We start from the raw sequence: 21,777 nt of genomic DNA, 5'->3' as shown, positions 1-21,777 counted from the left end.
ACCTTCACCAGTGGATGTTTTCGCGAACAATCATGATTTACACAAAGGGGACGGGTTTAGCGTGATGGGTAAGTCGATGCTTTCACGCTGGTGGGCTGGGTTCGATTTTTCTGCCTCGAAGAGGCGAATGACCTTAAGGTTGAAACCTTTATAATCAAAACAAAAAAAAACTTATTTTAATCCACCTAGTGCTGTAATGATTCCTTTCTCATCATATTACTTATATTTTCAAAAGCATCACTAGAAGAACTATCAAGATTTTTTTTCAAACTTGAATCAAATCAAAAACTTTCTTTGGGTATAAACTACCATAACCATTTCAATTTGCAAACAGTCAAGTAAAGTTAATTTAGATTTAAATTTGGCATCCTGCACGCAAAAGAAATTGAACAAAGCATACTAGGCGGTGGTGTTTTCTTTTTCAGTACCAGCACGTACCGATGCGTACCGATTTTACATCATTTTGTATTACAGTTTGAAATATTTGGTACTAATCGGCCTATTAATTCGGAACCGGAATTCGGAGCTGGATGCAATTGCTCAGTATCTTTTAAGACATTGAGAATTTGAATTTGAATCATGGTTTGTGAAAATCGGTTTAACCGGTTCTGAGAAATCAGAGAAAGTTCCGTTTATGTAGCTTTACTTAACTATTACCGATGCTTTCGGAAGCGGAAACCGGGGACTAGTAGTCCCAAAGTAGGTTTTTATAGCCAATAACTAACAAGGTCTGCCAACTAGATGAATTTACCAGTGAGTTTTAAAAAAATTACACTTTTAAAAAAGTACTCATGAAATTGAAAATTTTTCACTTATCGCACTGTGATACCGGAACCGAAAGTCGGATGCCGATGAGCTTTTCGAAGTTTTTTTAAAGAATTTTAGGACATTTCATTTGCATTTTAGTTTTTTTCATTTTTTTATGCAAAATAAATTCTGTAATTCCGGAACCGGAAGTCGGATCGGGATAGAATTCAATTGCAATCTATGGGACCATAAGACCTTTCATTTGAATCTGAGTTTCTGAAAATCGGTTCAGCCATCTCTGAGAAAATCGAGTGACATAATTTGTTACATACACACAGACATTTTAAAACCTCGACGAACTGAGTCGAATGCCGCCGCCGGGCCTTCGTTTAAAAGTCGGTTTTCACAGTGATTGCAGAAAAGATATTTAAAAAAATAAAAGTGAGTTTACTGAACTGAATAGCACTTTGTAGGGAATTTCGAATAACATTCTCAGCGGTTCCACGTTTTTGAAAATCGGATGTAAATTGATTGGCGTTGCGCATATTATCTAAAATAAATGGAAATTTACTTACCAGTGCCGAAAAATGAACAAAAGAGTTTCCGTACGAACGACAACTCAAAAACACATGAAATTACGTCGGTAAGTGGGCGCCTCCTCCAAATTTACTATAGAATTACTCGATTCGGATGACGCACTTTGTATTATTTTCTTTCAATAATGGATTTTCTTTCGTCAATGTTCGCATGCAATGAATTAAAAAACGGTTTTGTTTAGTTTTGTTCATGTTGGCCTTTTTTATTCTCAGTTGTTGTTTTTCATGATCGTAGTATAATTAATATTATATATACAAAGCAGTTTTTTTTCTATAGATTATATATAAATATATAGAGAGGATATGTACATTTGTGTGTTTTTCAATTTATTAATGTATATAGAAGAAGCCTCAAAATCCACCTTTCTATTCCGTTCATATTAGGCTGATTATATATGGGGGATAATCGTCTGTTTTGGTAACATTTGTCTAGTATGCAAGTCCACCATTTGTTTTATCAATCTGAACAGATCTAAGTAAGAAGCTGCTTGATACTGCTTAGGTATGTTGCCAATACTATGACTGATTTCGATTATTTAATTGGCTTTTTCGGCAAGGGATTTCAAAGTGGAAAATGGATTCCAATTTGCTCTACGATTTTGCGTTTCACTCCGAAATATTACGAATTTCTTTTGTTTTGTGCATTCGACAATATGCTTTCGCCACTTTGAAATTGAAAGCCAAATTCCAATTTCGATGTTTCGAATAATAATTTGGTCAACTTAGGAAATTCTGTTCTTACAAAACACCAACATTGTCTATCATTCCAATTGTTTGTACAGAGCTTAACACTTATCATTTATTGTATTTTGTTTTCTCACTGCGTGAAAAAAAAAATTTTAAGCTTAGGCATCAACATGAAACTTAAACTGATCACTTTAGTTAGTAAAGTTGGCACTCGGTTCTGTGGTAGCTTCCCTTAAATGAGAATATAACAAAACCACACTGAAAAGTTTTTAACATTTATTCTGTTTTATTTTCCGTTACAACATTCAACTAGAGTTTGACAGTGCATGGTTTGTGTGTACGAGAGCTTGGCTAACTGTACAGGAGAATACACACTGACAAACATCAACTCTTTCGGAGCCTAGGCTTTTCTAGTTTCCTTTCAACTTGTTGCTTTTGCGCTAAAAAATTTGTAGTATCATCTGTTTCTAATAAAAAAGACACCTTTTTAAAATGTTAGTTATTGTCAAATTTGGTTTCTGTTTCACATCTTTGCAGCAACAGGGATTGAACCACTATTGAACATTTTTCGGCTAGACATCGTTTCTTAACGGAGAGCATAGTACGGTGAAATTACAACTACAGATGAGTTGCGGAAAAAGAAAAGGAACACTTTCCAAGCAAACAAACATCATCGCAACATCCTATCGTTAGTGTCCATTGAGTTAAACTTTTTCCGTTCTCTTGTCGTGATAATCACGCGACTTAAGAAAACAGATTAGATGTTACTTGTTTGAACAGATACCAGGTGGCTCCGTTAGCATGATAACAATATTATAAAAACGGAAACAACTTATAATGATTTCGTTCTCGGGCCATGTTCAAACTGTGCTTACAGGCCAGGTTGTTCTACATTCTTTCCCATTCATTAGTAGGGTTTCGTTCCGATCGATGTTAGAAAAAAGTCCTTCGTGCATCAAAACCGTTGGTTGGATTTGTTGTTATCCGAAAATCCAACAAGTGTCCTGGAGGCACGTTTACTGCACGGTTCACACCCCACCCTCCCCCATATTATCTTCCGGTCGGAGCTGAACCGGAACATGTTCTGATGCTTTGGCTTTCGTCAGTACTGTAGTTCCGAGATTGGGACGATGATTGTTGGTATAAATTTGATGAGATCCCGAGCACTCGGCTTTCGTTTGTAATTGGGTCCACTCTAGTTGTTCTCTAGTAAGCTTGAGCTATGGATCATTGATTGTACTCTCATTCTGCTGGGTATGAGATTTAAAAACTCGTGACTGGTCTGTTTCATGATCCAGAAAATCGGTCACGAGAGGATAGTTGTGTTTGCAGGGAATTTGATGATGCAGTACGTTCAATATATATATATCATTATTTCGAGGAATCCACTAGAGACTAAAGGTTTTAATATTTTTTTATGTATACCTAGCTAGTAAAATATTCTCTACGGTTGCTGTTTGATTGAATAATTAGGTTGTTGAGTTATTTTTCAACATTTGTAACGAAATGTCTGCGAATCGGTGGTTTCGGAGCTCTGATTCACACTTCGAAACTAATTTATGCTGCATTAGGTTACACATTTTCACAGTAATGTTAGTTCTTTCAATTTAAATGTTTTGGCTATTTTCCTATAGAGTGTATGCGTTATTTAATGCATTGTTCACATTGAGACAGTCACGAGAGGCGAACTCAGTTGATCTTACCTATATACGTATTGAAAACCATCAAATGTCTACATTCTTCTATTGAAAAGAAGACATTTGGGTTTAAAGATGGCAAAGAATGCATTGAAAGCATAGTAGACAGAAAAATTTTAATTTCTGAAATCAAGTTGTCAATTGCAGTGTCCACCACACTATTGTAAGGACATGGAAAGATTATTTTTCAATATGAAATAGTAATCGATTTTATGTCTATTTTAATCGATAAGCAAAACAATTATGTCATTCGTTACCATTCGAAAAAAAAAACACATTTGCTCTAAAGAAGCACATTTGCTAGGAAATCTGCGAATATATACGTGACAGGAACATAATTGATATACGGCATACTATAATTGACACGTTTTTATGCAACATGTGTCGCAAACACCAAACATATCAATGTTACTAATGTGTCACTTCCAACGACAGTTTCCATCAATATACTCTTCAATCCGAACAAAAAACAATATCCATATTTTATCCTCACTTGTTTCCCTCATCCCAGGGTTTTTCATGATTAATGCATCGTTGCCTCCGCATTTCGTTTGAACCGGTGATCTGACGTAACAAATTGGAGGAATTTAAGCAAAAACAAACCAACAGTTGAAAACAGCTAGCAAACAAACGAAAGCTGTCTGTTCACATAGTCCAAAATTGAAGCAAAATCATCATCTGTGCAGAATGACGACATAACCTTGCAGCTAGGGTTATTTCCTATTGACGTCACTGCAATCGAAGCTGTGTGCTTTGGTCATGACACCGCATCCTGCACCAATTCATGCTCTCATTGGCGCAGATTGTTTCTCTGAGAAAAGAATACAAAACTTCAATAATGTCGTGCTCTGCCAGCTCTCCGAAAAGTTCAACTAAATCCGGTATTTATGTATCCGTTAATAAACAAACGATTTTGCGTAATCGTGAAGCAGTGGTAAACTTCTAGTAATTTTGTCTTATAAAATAGTTAGTGCTACATCAGCTACTTACAGTCCTTGCTCTCATATGTTGTGATATTTGCAAAAAAAGAATTTATGAAAATAGGTGCTATCTGAGCTCTTCCCCACACAAAGCATTACCGGGAAAACAGGAATGCTTATCTTTTCGTAAAATACTGATGATAGATTGTTGTTCACTGTAGATGAGGAGTAGATAACGATTTTTCACTTACATACATCTACACTGTTGAGTAAAGCTTCTGGAATCTGGTATTGCATTTTTATAACATGCCTTAACCAACAAAACAGTGCTTATATTAATAAGTGCGCGTGGTTGCAAAGAAATAAGAAACCTGTCAAAGAAGAACGATTATTAATTGAAAGGTATAACAGATTTGAGCTTTTATCGTTGAGGTATCAAATGATAAAAGCTTAGCGAATGAGTTAGTAGATCAAAATGATGGAACATTAATCGGTACTATCTGCTCTGTTGGTATTATTTACAGTTTGAAATCACCCCTGTTCTGTGTTTGATAGTTAACAAGGGGATGATCCTGTGTTTAGTTTTTCTTCTCCTATTGTTTCATCATCATCTACAATCAGTTCGTTTAACCTACAGATGGATTAGTATTTTTTTTATTATAACTGTTTTCATTGTGAATATTTGTATTACCGGAACTGCAAAAAAAGTTCACTGTGTTTGATATTGCCATCACTGCCGGTTGGTTCTCGGATTCAGGTGTATCCCTTTTGGAAACAAAGAGCCACCAGAGAACCCGTCCGGGGGCGAGTGACATTTTGTGTTTAAGTTATTCATATTAAATTTCGGACTCTAGCTGCCATCGGAAGGGTCTTGTCGTCTCTTTCCGCTGTCTGATTATTCCCTTCTAAACATGTTATTTAGGTTTTTATTTGTTCGTTTTTTCAGTGTGTGAGCTTTATTATTTGTTTCTTTCAATGATCTAAAGTTCGCTCGATATCGATCAAGTGTGTTAGTGTGTGTGTATGTGTGTGTACAGAATCAGTGTAGGCTGTCCCGGAGACGAATGCTCCCATATTAAGTCATATAACACTTAGCACCCATTCTTACTCGATTAGCAGTGCAATGATGCATTCAAAACTTCAAAATGGTTTAAAAGCTGAGATAATATTTCTGCTGTTTCAAATTGACATGATCCATTGTATAGCATAACTCATTGAATGACGGTCTCATTTTGTCCAAGCACTTTCAAAATAGTCCAACTCGTATAAAAGGGGACAAAAGAGAGCGTCAATATTTGAAATTACTGACGACAGTAACGAAAGCTGTAAACCATTTGACATGAGCGGTATTTAATGTATGTACAGTAAACAGGTTCAAGTATGAAGAGAATATTTTCTTTTCTGTAATAGAACGGAAAATGTTGAATAAAATTTTTAAAAATGTTCAGTTCTCCTGTTTCATAAATATATAATCATTTTAAACTCCTGTTTTTAGTTATTATTTACATGATTTCAGTCTCAATCAGTGTTTTCATTTGTGTATCAGTGTTGTTGTTTTTTCATAACCTCTTTTGTATTTTATCATTGTAACACGTTCGTATTAGGGTGTGTCTCACACCAGAAAAATGACGAGCAATTAGGCCAAACTGTTGAAAGAAATTCAGTTTTCATCTAGTGCACTGCATGATTTTTATATAAAAATTTGCTATTTGGAAAAGTTTTAAGCCTTTGAACGAAACGAAACGGATAAGCGCGAATTTGATTCGCTGTTACGAGTGAAATGAATAGTTGGATTGGATGTTGTTGGATACATTTGGCTGAGAGTTGGTACGGAAAGTAATATTTACGCCGTTCGCTTGAGCCCATCCAGCTGCTGCACCAAGGATTCTTCGTTGGTAACAAATCTCTTTCTAACACGTGGATCTCGGTGCTTCTGGTTGTCCAACTGTTGAGCCAGATCGGCATCCTGTGATGGAGGGGGAAAGTATTACACAAAAGCGATTAGAAAACAAACCTTAGTCAAATGCTAAATGTGAAAAAATAACGAATTTAAATTTTGAAAGAAATTCTAACCCGGAAATAATAACATAATTGTTTATCATGCAAACAGGTTTGGATCTTTACGCTGAACGATGTCCTTTCGAAATTCGTTCTGCCGAATGGGTCAATTTGCCGAAGGCTGTTTCGTCGATTAGGATAATTCACTGAAGGCAAAGACATCATATTAACAAGATATCCAGCTCTCACATTTCCCGAACAAATATTTGGCAACATCCTTTTTTGCGACCAATGCGCCCTCAGGCGAGTCCGCATCGAATCACGTACATAGAAGTAGGGGAGAGAAATGTCAAATACGTACGCGCCAAAATAGCAGCACTGCGCACCCATACAATTGACATGACATGTTGAATGAGACGCCGTGCGATGGCGTTGCTGAACTGAAGATTGAGATCGCTCCAAGCTGACAAGGTCTGCTGAAGGTCAGTTAACCGAAATTTGGTGGAAAACTTTTCTACATAAACTATCGGAGAGGATCATTGAATGCCATTCGCCATATATTATTTCTCCGAAAGGGGAGCAACTCCAGAAATCAACAACAGAAAAGATGAAAAGATTGGGATCTACTTACTCCGATTTGGATGAAACAAATGATTTTTGAAAAAGTCGGATGTGGTTTTGCACGCACTTTTTCATCGATAATTTTTAATTTATTAGGTCTCAGTCCTTATTCCCAATAAGACCTTCAAGTTTGTCAGGGCGTATCTTTTATAAATGTAATTTCTATAACTTCTTCTAAGGCATTTTTGCTCAATTTAAATTTTACAGAAAAATAACAACGATTTAAAGGCAAGGAAAAATACATCTCTTCTATCGCTTCGAAGAAAATTTAAAAAAATCCATTATTGTATCATTTAATTTCCTTACTAGTATTTCGGACTACCTATTGCACCCTTCATCAGTGTTTCAGACTTGAAACAGGCCACTAAAAGCAAACCACAATTATGATGAAATTAAATAGTGGAATAAAAGGATTTTTTTCTACGAAGTGGTGTTTTTCTGACCACTCTACAAAGTGATAAAGAATATAACTACCAAGCCGAATAATCCAAATAATTGTATATGGATGAGGAAGAAAATTTCTGTTATATCTAATGATATAGCATTTTTCGAAATAAGCTTTAGATAAGAGATTAATTTCTACGTGCTGTAAGGTTCTAGAAAATATTGATCAAAAACTCGTATAGTATTCTGAACCCTCACCTAATACTAGCAAAACACTTGGATTTGAAACTTTCTCAAGTAATGTAACATTTCCAGAAGTCATCCAGATGAATCGTTCCTCCCAGAACATTACTTGCGTCATAAATTATATCTCGAACAAATTATTATAGACTCAAAAACGGGTCTGACTAACTGCAATCTTCCCTTTTCAGTAACGAATCACGCTAGAACTATTCTAGCTGTAGTAATTAAAATAGTCCCTTTTAAGAAAATTAAATATCAGGATAATACAGCCAATTATAGGAAATTAAGTGATTATTTTCGACAAAGAAGATTACTATTATCATGAAATCAATAACGGCACTTATAGAAAACAGAGAACCGATACACTTTCTAACATTATAGTACGAATTGATGAAATGAATATCCGAAGTGATCAAATCAAACATTTAAAATTGTTGAAAAAACAGTTATTGACCATTTGAAAAGAATATCAGTAAAATTGTATCTAGATGCTACACATTCGCTCAAAACCAAACTGAAAAACCTGTTTTAACCCTCTTGGTGGTGTAAAGGTGCCTTTCTCATATTACTCATATTGTCATATATATCATTAAATGGTTCTAAAAAAAAACTTTTTACACTTGAATAAAAACTAGAAAGTTTATTCGACAATAAACTAACATAAATTTATCAATTTGGAAACTGTTATAAGATTAATTAGTTTTTTTTCCGTTTATGTTTATGTCGCTCTAAATAACGGATTGAAAATTATAACATACTACACCCTGTAGCTCCGGAACCGAAAGTCGGATCCGGATGAAACTCAATAGCAATACCTGCGGGATCATGGGGCCTCTTATTTGAGCATAAGATTCATGCACATGCACAGACATTGCTCAACTTTTGAACTGCATTTGAATCTACGAAAGATCGTACATAAAAATATTCATTGGACAAACGAAGAGAACATGTTTCCGTTTCAAAGAAACAGCCTCTAAATAATTTGAGAAAGGATTACCATATAACTTCAAGTCGAACTTTCGACGAACGAAATGAAACCTTTTAAGACAAATGTCCAACCCATGGAAATTAGACGTAACTCGACGCTTCGCGTGACGCTTTCAAATTCAGGAGAAAAGTATGTCAGAGTGAACTCGATGCGTTGCGAAGCGACTATTGACCGATCGCAACGCACTCACTCTGACATACATGTCATTTTTCTGCTGAACTTGAATGGACGGAGCTCTGCTGCGCGACTCCGTGCGGTCCGTTAAGTTTCGCATCGCTTCGTTTCGCGACGCGTGTCGCTTTCTCTCTGGCTTCACCCTAAGGTTGCTGTCAGAGTGAAAGCGTCACGCGAAGCGTCTGGACGCGCGTGTAAGCTAGTTACATTTGATCGAAGCAAACCTGTCAGAGTGAATGCGATGCGACAGTACATCGCATTGAATCACTTCGCTTCGTTTCGGGTTGTTGTCAGGGTGAAAGCGTCGCGTTCACTATGACAGGTTTGCTTTGATTCAATGCAACTAGCTCGCACGCGTACCTAGACGCTTCGCGTTACGCTTTAACTCTGACAGCAACCTAAGGGTGACGCGCGTGCGAGTTAGTTCCATTCGATCAAAGCAAACCTGTCAGAGTGAATGCGATGCGAAAACAGTACATCGCATTGAATCGCTTCGCTTCGGTCCGCGCTCACTCTGACATCAACCTAAGACTTTGTTAATTCCGTTCGAGTGATAACGTGATCAGCCATCAAGAATTTCCGAGGATGGTATGCCAAAGTAAATTTCAAGTAAATATTATTCAAATAGGTGACTCTTTATTGCTCGCTCGGAGATAATTACGGACTAGTTTAATTATAGCAGTACACCGGAATAAATAAGAAAAATTATACTTCCAGAAAATTGATTGATTGACAAATAGATTCATTCCACAAAAACGGCTCATTCGGTGAATTGACCTTCAATAAAACGATACTCGGCGAAACGGTCCAATCACTGTGCATATCGAATACCGGAACAATGTTATTTTCACATATAGTTATTGGTAGTTTTCAAGTTATTGAAAAATGTATAAGATGCGAATCCGCTGAACAACACATACCTCATGATCAAAAATGAACCGAAATTTTCATTTTTAAATTCCCGCGCTTGTCCAATAGGTAAACTTTTATTCTCTCAACGTTGGCAACACTTTTATACACATTCTGTCAAATTTTGACGCATATCGTACGATTAGTTTTTGTTTGGTGTCTATACAAAGAAGTTGACAAATTTTCGTGTGGCGATTTTTATAATGAATGAAAATTTAGAACAACGTGCGTACATCAAATTTTGTGTTGCAAATGGATTTAAGTGTTCCGAAACGTTGAAAATGTTAGAAAAGGCCTTTTGTGAATCGTGTCTAGGAAAAACACAGGCATACGAGTGGTATAAACGCTTCAAAGGTGGTCGTACAAGCTTGGATCATTATGAGATCCCTGGCCGCCCAACAACATCTGTTACTTAAGAAAACATTGAATCGGCGAAGCAAATCGTGTTGCAAAATCGTTCTGGACCGATTAGAGAGATTGCTGTGTTGTTGGGCATCTCTTATAATTCAGCCGAACACATTTTAACTGATGTTTTGGGTTTGAAACGCGTCGCTTCTCGGCTGGTGCCAAAAAGCTGAATTTCATTCAAAAACAGCGTCGTGTTGATGTGCCCAAAGAGATGATTTCCAACGCAGATAGTGACCCCACATTCATCGAATGCATCATAACTGATGATGAGGTGTGGATCTATGAATATGACGTCGAAACCGCACAACAATCGAACGAATGGCGCTTCGAAGGCGAGCCGTTGTTCTAAATTTTCAAGCATTATAAAAATCGCCACACGAAAATTTTTCAACTTCTTTGTATAGACGCCAAACAAAAAATAATTGTACGATATGCGTCAAAATTTGACATAATGTGTATAAAAGTGTTGCCAACGTTGATAGAATTAAAGTTTACCGATTGGACAAGCGCGGGAATTTTAAAATGAAAATTCCGGTTCTTTTTTGATCATAAGGTAACTAGTTTTTTTGAAAGAAGATTGTAATGTGCGAATTTTGTATGTGCAATTTATGTTCTATATTTGATATTGATGTGAAACAAAATGATTATAAGCAATGACTGTAGTTTTACTGATCGAGGGATCTTTGATGTTCACGGCAAATTAAGAAACTAATAAAAATAAAATCTATCTCGGAAGGCCAATATTTATAATTCAGATATAAATAAACCAAAAGTAATGCCCATTGGTTTAAATGCCTACCTCCAAATTTTGCTGCATCTGGATGATCTTCTTGATTGTGTCGTATACGGTGCCAGATTTTGTCTTGACTGAGGCCGTTTGTTTTACTGCCACAGCCTGAACCGGATGAGCCTTCGGTAGACCGTTGGGGTTCGCAAATGGATTTCTCGCGGGAGAAGCTGGCCGTGGAATGGCTACCTCTTTCTGGCCGCTGTGTTCTTTGGTTGCACTCGCCGCAGTTGTAGCTTTCGCCGTTGCCGTCGTGGTTACGATGGTTACCGGAGTTGTGCTACTGAGAGGTAATGCAATGGCTACCTTTTTCGGTTGAACATTGCGCTTACGGTCCCAGTGGCTCCAGCTATCGTCGTAGTCATTTTCGTAGTCGTAGTTGCTGTATTGTGATGGATTGTCTCGTTGCCAATTGTCGGTGCTGCCGTACTGTTGGTAGTCGCTTGCGAGTGATCGTTGCTGTTGCTGCTTGACATCCTTAATGGGTTCCGGGGTGGGAATCTCGAATGGTTGTTGGGCTATCTCTGGTTGCAGCAGATGTTGCTGCTGCCGTTGCTGTTGAGACACTCGACTATTTTTCTGTTGATGAATCAACGATTTTAACTCCTGCACTTCTTCATCATCTTCTACTGCGTTTTTCACCATACTGTTCCGAAGGCTATTAATTTTGCTAAGTGTACTTCGGCTGTCACTGTTTGCATTACTGGTGTAGGGATTGATAAATGCGTTATAGTTGTTGTGCTGATCAGAGTATGATGTGTCATAGTACTCCGGTTCAACAGCATCGTATTCGTCGTACTCTTCTTGCGAGTCTGGTTGATTGCTGCGCAGTGCGTTCATTTGTTTGTTGTACATGATGAGGTTCCGAAGAAAATCAGAGTCAGCTGAGTTTCGGGATGGACTCGCATACCATTGTTCTTGACCTATTGGAATGTAGTCTCTGGCACGCTCTCGCTCGTCTTCCTGGAGCATTTCTTCGTGTAGATCATCCAATGGGTTATTGGATTCCCTGTCATCCGAGTAGCTGTAACTCGGTGCATGCGCGTAATAGTACGGAGTAGGTTTGTACTCACCGCGGTAAGTCGGAAGTCCATACGATGGATAACGATCTTGACGTTGGTGGCGTCGATGTACGGGTGGAACGTAGTAATAATTATTATTGTAATAGCCACTGTCGTCGTAGTAGTCTGACGATGTAGAAGGACTCATCGAGTAAAGTGGCATCGTCATATACTGTGGTTGACTATCATAATACTGTGGAACCGGTGGATAGACCGGTACTGAGAGAGAGCTGCCATACTCGGAGGCCGGTAGCAAGTTGGCTCTGGTATACCTTTTAGTACCAAACACTGGGTATTTCAGTGTGGCACTGCCGTGCGTGATTAGGCCTAACAAAGGCAACAGGAGGATGTACATGATTACTGCTCTCGAACCTGCTGGAGCAAAATAGAGAAGAAAAAAATGTATTGTGCTGTTGGAACTGAACACTCATTGATGGTGGTTCGGGATGAAAGCTGAGTTTATTTGTCCTTCTTGTTCGCGAGAGAAGGTGAAAAGTCAGGCCTAGAAACTCAGACGCGAAACTGAGCTGACACGAATGGAGGTTAAAGAAACATATATATCTACATATACAATTTGAGTTACTGACTAAATGTTTTGCTTGTCGTCGCACAACAGCTGAAGGACGTGCGAGCAACGCGTCGAACAGTGGTGTGGATGGGACGTTAGCGGCATTTGCGTCATCACCACTAGACAGAGACAGAACAACGAGGCTCCGGTTGGCCTTCGGGTGAGACCGATAGAGAACACGTCGGGTGCCGGCCCTGTAGGAAGAGTTTTCTCTTCTATTCGATTTTGGCAAAGGGGTATGAGAACCCCTAACCCTTTTGTTCGTGTCGAGGTGCTAACCATATTTTTTTTTGTTTGGTTTACGATAACTTGCGGCTCACTTGCGTCACACAACTACCGTCGGCATTTTGGAAGGGGTTTGATTCACTAGATCACTAAACCCGCATGGATTGCATGACATTTGTTCATTGTTTGGGTATCGTTGTGCATGAACAAAAATCAGTATGGTTAGTTTATAGTTTGTTAGTGTTGCAAATTGAAGTTCTGTTATACCCCAGATAACAAAAATTTTCAAAAACTTGTGTCAATTTTTAATTTACTATACGTTGGAAACAAGGAACTCACTACTGCCACCTACTCGACTATTTGCCTCAATCTTTCAAAACGGTTCCACTACGTTCCAGAACAATAACAAAGTTCTCCTGCATATTAAAGAAATATTCCAACCACAACGGTTGGCGCACTTTTCACACGATTTCCATAAGTGGAAAAGACAACTTTATTTCCATTTCGTTAAATACACACGTGAATTCAATCGGAATAAAACAAAAATAAACTTGTGATTTTAACCAACAGCAAAACAAAAATTTAGCGTTACGTGAGTTTAGCACCCAAAATAGTATCTCATGTGAAAGTGGCGCCCAGAATAGTGTCGATCGCGGTGACATCTGTGACATCGCCACGCTGAATGAGCAAATTTTACACGCAGTTCATATGCGAGCCTGTATATCTGTTTTCTGTGAAAACAGGTATGCTTTGTGAAAGGCGATAGTTTCATTTATAATCCTTTGTCCGTTTCTTAACAATTGATCGACTTATTTTGTATTTTTTTTCTTAGAATGTTCTTATTGTTACTGTACAGTTCATCTAGTTCAACAAATCTTCCGTTCTGTGTAAATGATTACAGAATAAATTCAATATAAATTAATTTTCAACGAATATAATAAACTGGAAAAATGCTAGGATTATTTATCGAACATTCGTTGATGAAAAATTGATTTATTTAAAAAATCATAATCGATTGAGAACTGTGCTGTAAATTTGAACTTTGCATATAAAATAAAATGAAACATTTTATCGTACTGCTAAATCGCGTAATTAGCATTCGTCGGTATTATGGTAGCTCATTCGAGGTTTTTATTCATTCTGTGTTCAACTAGAACTGTACATGAATAACCATGAGTGGCTAGTTTACGAATATTACGTGTGGATGTTTATATAATTAGATTATACTATCTACACAGATCTTCATCTCATCAGTTTATCGGCAGTTAATGTTGAATTGCTAGTGCAACTTAGCATTTCAAGATAAACTGCTAATGCATTGATGAGTCGAAGACCAAACGTTGTACTATGATTTCTTTTGTATCCAAGCATTTTTTCAGATTGATTATAGAATATATGCCAACTGGACTGCAACTCCAGCTTATTATGATTTGTTTTTTCACCGACCATTAAATAGAATACCTATTGTAGTAAGAACAGGAATGGTTCAACATTAACTTTTTAACTCTCTGTATTTTCAAATGACTGTAATTTCGTTGTTCCTGAAATGTCGGAGCAAGTACTGTAAAAATACATGAGTATCACAATTATTGTTGAGAAACTTAAACCTCTAATTTGCAAGGCTTACTCAGGGGTTTTTTCAACATAAACAGTAAAATTCGAGCTATCTAAACTCATTTGCATGTCATCGGTTAACTCAATACTAGCACTTTGCAGCATTACCGAACGCAATCTATCCTTTCGTTCAGACTTTACGAAGCACTGCGACTTGCGAATCCATTGCGATAACTCACGATTTTTATTATTTTATATAATTCTTAAAAATGCTAGTAATAAGTTTCAAGGATTTTAAGTTTATCTTGATTCGAACTAGTGCTATTGTACCAATAATTATCTCATTAATAGATCTCATTTTGCCGATTACTCGACCTTCCATCAACGAATTGTGATAAAATCCGATTAAATATCCTTACTTCGGCTGCACGAAGCAATACCATAGGAAAAAATAGTTCGAAAATTGTTCAATACTGCTGTTATAGCGACGCAAAAAAAAGAAACAAATGCTCCTAATTTCACCCTACAGTTAAAGTCAGTCTATAGAACAGAGACAGCAGATCTTACTCTAACTAATAGTTTTCGTTTATGAGATCACTACTGGAGCTGAGATGACTGTTGGAGCAGTTACCCTATAACTTAAATATTAATATCTTAGCAAAATTGCATGCAAGTTTTATTACAGTACATGTTTCGACATGTTCAGTTCTACAAAATCGACTACTGTTCAAATCCAAACCTGTCTTAGTGTACACACTAAGATTTAATTCCTTTGTTCGGTAATATTTTTGACGAGAACTATCGGTAATCAATAGAAATAACCGATATTTCGGTACATGAGTTTTATTTTACAATAATTATTTAAATTTTCACCAAACGATCAGTATTACGTATATTTTCATTTCAGAACTCGGTGAATAGATATACCATTCATTTAGTAAATCTGAAGTTGTCGAGTATGGTAAAAACCATACTGTACGAACTTCTGTGAAAAATGATTGTTGTGAGACTAACTGTCTAACAGTTATTAAAATTTTCAGTAAGTATCTTTGTATTAGGCAAACGAAAAAAATCTTGAAGGGTTAATCGAAAGGATAATAAAATAATAATAGTTGGTGAAAAATTTGAGTGTTTTTTTTAAATCCGACAATCCAGCATTTTAACCAAAAGAAAACAAACACAAAAAAAATTACCGAGCAATCCGTTAGATCCAGGTTTATAGTTTACGGTAGTTGTTTGACAGTTCAGCAATTACCGAACGATCGGTAATCAATTCAATTACCGAACGATCAGCTGTTGAAAATTCGGTAAAAGTTATCGAATTCTGCGAAATTTTCCAAGTGTGTACCTATCTAGACATTCAAAAAATAAAAAAAATATGATCAAAATCAAAAATCATTCGAATTGGTTCAGTATCAACGAATATTTTGGTTGGTGTAAGCAAAATAGTCATGGTTGGAGGAGTATAACAGTAATCAAACTACCGTCGGAAATTACTCTTGCACAATCTAGTTCAAGTGAACGGACGTTATTTAATTGGACATCTACAATATATACCAAATTTTGACGATCAATTTGAAAATTGCTAGACCTTTTTTATTAAGGACCTTTTAACCGACTGGGTCCGTTATTGCTTGACTTGAAATTCATGGAACGAAAAAAAACTCGAAAAAAAGATTCAGACGATATTAAGATGTGGAAACTTTAGATAACTATGAATGTAAAATGGTGTCTAATACAGTTTTCTGTCTTAACTACTTAAACCAACACATAAATTCCGACATAATTGATTTTCAAATATGTTTATTAAGTGTTTCAAAAGTCAACTAATTTAATCGCATTTAACCAGCGTGGCGATATATATATGGCAACCAATTCCGTATGGTTGTTAAATACGATATCAGACATTTATCTAAATATATTACTTTGCATTGTCGGTTGGGTTTGTATGTGCTAGCATAAATTTTTGTGGTGGCATTGGCTTGTGCGGGAGACCATGGTATTAATTTAAGCTGATTTTGTTCATTAAATTTAATTTTAGCTCTTGTGGCAACCATGTCAAAAACCAGCTCGACTAATTGAAATAGAATTCAGACCTGTTCCGAAAATACTAAATAAAGTCTAAATATACAGTGTTAAAAATACATCAGCGGTTCCCAACCATTTTATATCGCGATCTTCTTTGAAACCATAAAAGCACTCCGCGGATCCCCACGTTTAAATGTTGTGCGCTGATAGTATATTTAGTCTATTCCGAAAATTGCACAGTATAAACGGAAATTGACTTACCAGGCAGCATGATCGTTATATTGACTTGAACTTTATTATATTGAATTTGAGGCAACCATACAAAATTTACTTCTATCAACAATTGCTAACAGAAAAAGGAAGTCGCGGATCCCCATTTACTAGATTTTCAGCGACTTGCTATACTATTTATTTTACTCGTTATCTTTCATTTCGTTTTATAAAATATTGAATGTAACAAGTAAAGGACTAATGCTTAATTTTTGCTAAATTTTAGTCGAAGAGAAATTCCAGAAATGAGTAACAAGTCAGCACAGTCAGCAGTTCACATATTCCAATTTAAATAAAACTTTCTCACCAATTTTCAGAGTGACAAACCATTTTTTTTCGCACGGATCGAGAGCAATTCGACTAAAGACTCTTTTTTGAAAAGGTAGTAAGCATTCTTGCATGCACTTTCTTTGAACCGCTGCAACTCGGAGAATGAAAATTGTACTGAAATGGTGTCTAAGATGTAGTGAATCAATCGGACACAATTTGAAATGCACAAAAATTGAATTGTTTATTCAATTTGAAAAGAAATCGGACAAACAAAAGCAAGAAAAATCGTCTCTATCAATTTTTGTTTTTTTTTTACTTCTAATAATATATCGAATTTTGGCACTAATGTCATTAGTACCTTTTAGAATTGGAGAAAATACATCTAAAGTTTTAGCAAAACTACAAGATTTTGAATTATTTATTAAATTATTTATTAGCTCCATATTACTGTTGTCTACATGAAATAAAAACTTATAACTATACACTAAAACAGTTAACTAAATGCATGATTTAATTCATGAAAAAACCGGGAAGATGGTTTTTCAAACTCATGTAACTCCTCGACGGTCGTGAAAGTTCGAATCATTGCAGTTATTGGTTCGAAATACCCAAAAGTAGTGCGATGAAAACGTGACTCAAGCAAAGTACTACTGCGAAGAACTCTCGGAGGAACTCAACATAGCGAGAAGCTCAGAGTTGTCAACTTCACCATTCAATAACTTAGCCACACAACTAGCATGATGAATACGCCGACGCCGTTCTAATGTATCCATGCTCAATAATCTGCATCGATCATCATACGGAGGAAGGTTTATGGGATCTCGCCATGGTAGATACGAAGTACCAATCTGATGAACTTGCGTGGCACAATTTCAATCCTTAAACTCGACGTCAATTGATAGGGCAATCAAACAAAAGATGCGTTTTCTACAATTGAACGGACGAGTGAACAGTATAATGCTTTTAGGCAGTACGGATCAGTGAAATTCCTTGCAATTTTCGATATGAAACCTATTAGTTTTTGCGATAATGGCCATGGCCATTAAAAGTGAGTTTTTGATCAAGCAATACACCAAGATCACTTCGGAGGATATCTCCATTAATGTTATACTCAAACATAATTGTGGCTTCTTGATACGGTGAAACGACACAACTATAGATTTCGAAACACTAAAAGTTAGCTTATTCCGATGACATCAATCGACAAAGAGGTCCGAAGTAGACTGAAGACGGATCCAATCTTCGGTGGTACGAACGACAAAATACAGTTTCAAATCATTGGCGTAAGCGATCCTACAACCAGGCTCAAGTAGTAGCATCACATCGTTGAAATACAAGACGAATAACAATGGGCCTAGGTTGCTATCTTGTGGCAAACCAGATGAATTCTTGCAATTCGAAGACGTTATCGAGTCCGTCTAGTAAGATTGCAGCCAATTGGTAAATCGTCCAGAATCGTGATAACACATAGTCTTTTAAAACATGATTAAATTTTGCCCATAATGCAGAAGTAACCGCTCTCGAGATATGTAGATATGAAATTTTGAACTCATTTCAATTGCGCAGCTTCAACAAGTTATGCTACACACATAAGATCAGGAATTCTAAGCGACAACAATTTAAATGCTAATGGATTCTTCATTTCATCAAAACCAAGAGTTCTTTCAATGTCGTGTATGCTTTTTTCTAGAATGGCATTTTTGGGAGAAAGGTGCTGCTGACCTGCAAAATCATATTCTGATGTTTAAATAGCTATTTTTCATAAAAACCTTGAAGTTGTGCCATTTTTAAAGCTGTAACTTCTTAATTTTTGAAAAAGCATTGATATTACATTCCCTTTGTGAAATTTGGAGTTCTGTTTCAACAGATTTCGCAGCATTCATTACCTAACTGGTGCTATGATCCACTAATACTGATTTTAAAAAGAGTACAAATCTCATTAACGCCAAGCGCCTTATATTTTCTGGGACTTCATTTTTGAACAATTTACTGATTCAGAGTTACAACGGATTGAAGAAAATGATGCGACCAAAAATTCATGAATCGAATGGTCTTTTCATTCCTACTGATCAAATGGTTTGCCATACTCATGATGTGTGCAAAGTTTCATCCTAATCGGAGCAAGTCGATTCTGATTTTGCAACCTTTTCTGTTAATATCTGATATTGCTCTTAAACATTTAAGGCAATCTGCTTTTTCTTCTAGGAAAACTCTTTGACCCTAAAGCGTGGTTAGAAATTCAACTCTTTTAGAAATCGGATTAACTCTCTTCGTCTAGTAATTTTGTATTTGAAACTGACTGGCGTCGGTTATCTGGAGGCAATGCAGATGTGAATTAGCATGTTGCTTCAAAAAAGAAACATTCATCAGTAAAAATTGTACTTCGGTAGCCGCTTTTGGATTAGAACGGATCATAAACAATTTAAAAAATCGTGTTAATTATCATGTTTCAATGCTCGTAAAAACGACATATTTGTAGTGTTGATTTAACAGAAGATTCATAGATTAATTTTTCAGTGTTAAGGCATATAATCAAGGAATTTGATGAAATTTTGTGTCTTAGGGAATATTCTTGAATGAGCCCAAATCCTTCATTTGTAGGCTCCGAAATAATTGCAAAATTCCTAAGTAACATACGTACAAAATCTATATATTATGGAAACAGCTGTGCCTAGCCTACTAAGAAACTAAAATTTGTGTTTAAAACGAAGCCCAGGAACAGACATCTTCAAGTGGTTTTAGATTAGTTCACTTCTAATCACAATACCTGGAAAACCAAATGAATATGATTATGAGAATTCATATTAAATTATCGGTTTGAGACGAAAATAATTAAATAACGGTTTTTAGTTAGTTCTTCATAAGGTAGGAAACAGAAGTGGATGGGCACGTTTAGTAAGAAATTAGTTTCTCACGCTGTCCTCTATCCTAGACCATAAGGTCCGGAATTTTCAAAACTCGAAAACGTTTATAATTGAAATAATTTCGTTTGAACGTTTTAGACTTTTAGAATTATTAGAAGAACTTCCTCCTTACCGCACCATTTGAACACGGCCGCCTCGTCAGAGTTGGTATTGTTCAACATATTGAAATTGAGATATCAACAGATTGCCAGTTTCTCACCGTCGCCTTCACTGTATCGAAGCGTAATTATCTCAGGAAACAATGGGGGAGCATATGACCTGCGTAGAGCTCAAGGACCGACTACCCCCAACATGTAGCTCAAGCAGCGAGCTAAAACCAGGCGCTAACAGTTGTTACCACTTCGATATTGGAAAATAATCCATTTGTCAAAATATATTTTTATTTTCATATTTAATTGGGTATTCGATACCTGATAACGAATTTAAGCCATTTTTGTCTGAGCTGAAATCTCTTACAACCTTGGGGGGCAATTCGGCAGTACATATTCTATATATCTTTCATGGAAACAGTACACAGAACAATCACTTGAACTGTGGAACTGAGCACAGGTGAAAAATAGAGCACGGCCTAATAAACTCGAGCTCGATATGTGATACTGCACTTTAGTGTGACCTATATTATTTCAACAGGTTTTCATTTATTGCACTACCTCCCCAGGCCTGGATAGTAGAATGCAATGTTAGCAGCATTGCAGTCTGTCATGTCACTAATGGCTGTTAATTGGATGGCTAGGATATAGGTCACCACCCGAAACCAGTGAGCAGCCAATGGAATGCTGTGCCTGATTGAGTGCGTACTTACCTATTCAGAAGTTGTTTGGATTGATGAACTATATCCAAGAAATAAATAGTCCACTTGTTCACTTTTTTTTATTTAAACCGAGCAAAACATTGGTTCAGAATATGAAAAAACGTTCACGAAAATAGTTTAACACTAGTACACAGTTTGTTGGAGTGGGTTCAAGGGTGTCCTCTAACTATTTATCACATCAATATTGCACTGAAGTTATTAAATTTTCCAGCTTTCCTTATTTGCTGTTGTGTAGGAAGCAAAATTTTCATCTGCGTGGGTGGCAGTTCATCAGAGGCTCCCGATTGCTGCTGGGGGCGCTCACAATTTTCTCCTGTTTGCTGTGTTCAATTCACTTTATCACAATTCACTCTAGGTTACCCTTTTTTTTTACTGAGAATATTCCTGTTTTCCTTCCTTCAGATTTTCACGTTGGTAGTCACTAGCAAAATGTGTGATAAGTGACGGGGGGCAGTTCCTTTTATAGACTTAACTTCGGGTCGTACTCGGGATTTTCACCCGATCTTTCACGTCTATCGCCCACACATTCTGAATGAAAATTTTCCCCTTCCGCTATCCTACCGCTGCCAGCCATCCTGTCTACCATCGTGACCGACGAGGTTTCCATTGAGCGATTTCAGCATGATGGTTTTTCACATACACTAACAGATAGCGGATGGGTGCTACTGCGACAGTATGAAGCTTTCTTTCATTAATCGTAAGTCGAAGTTGCCGAGCGAGCCTCCCATTGGCTCACGCGCAGCCGTGTGTAAAAGCTTCAAATTTTGAGGTAGTATGTGTGCGCTTTATATGAAACAGCAGGAAATTGCACTGGCAGCATGAGGCAAGGGACTTTCGTGACGTCTTTTCGAAAAGCACATACGCTTTCACACACACACATTCACACATTCCTACCGCTAGCGAATGC

The 21,777-nt window shown here is 36.8% G+C and overlaps 1 protein-coding gene across 2 annotated transcripts; it reads right to left on the bottom strand.

Moving 5' to 3' along the window:
* Positions 1 to 2,253: 2,253 nt before the first annotated feature.
* LOC131428411 (uncharacterized) lies at positions 2,254 to 21,311 on the bottom strand. Of its 2 annotated transcripts, none has more exons than XM_058592357.1 (3): positions 20,862 to 21,311; positions 11,172 to 12,595; positions 2,254 to 6,613 (listed from the first exon to the last, which is right to left on the bottom strand). In XM_058592357.1, the coding sequence occupies exons 2-3, from the start codon at positions 12,573 to 12,575 to the stop codon at positions 6,491 to 6,493; spliced, it is 1,527 nt and encodes a 508-aa protein (XP_058448340.1). In that variant the 5' UTR covers positions 12,576 to 12,595; positions 20,862 to 21,311; the 3' UTR covers positions 2,254 to 6,490. The 2 variants fall into 2 exon arrangements, with proteins under 2 accessions (XP_058448340.1, XP_058448341.1); XM_058592358.1 differs by having other exon boundaries at positions 11,172 to 12,592.
* Between the last annotated feature and the right edge of the window lie 466 nt (positions 21,312 to 21,777).

Source organism: Malaya genurostris, chromosome 2 (genome assembly GCF_030247185.1).
Source record: "Malaya genurostris strain Urasoe2022 chromosome 2, Malgen_1.1, whole genome shotgun sequence".
NCBI classification, from domain to species: Eukaryota; Metazoa; Arthropoda; class Insecta; order Diptera; family Culicidae; genus Malaya; species Malaya genurostris.
Note: the sequence above shows the minus strand (reverse complement) of the source record. Positions and strands in the feature narration are given on the sequence as shown.

Coding starts and splice junctions, on each gene's coding strand:
- LOC131428411 (XM_058592357.1), bottom strand. CDS start 12,575: ATGTACATCCTCCTGTTGCCTTTGTTAGGCCTAATCACGCACGGCAGT. Junction 6,614..11,171: donor AGATGCAGCAAAATTTGGAG/GTAGGCATTTAA, acceptor CCTCCATCACAG/GATGCCGATCTGGCTCAACA.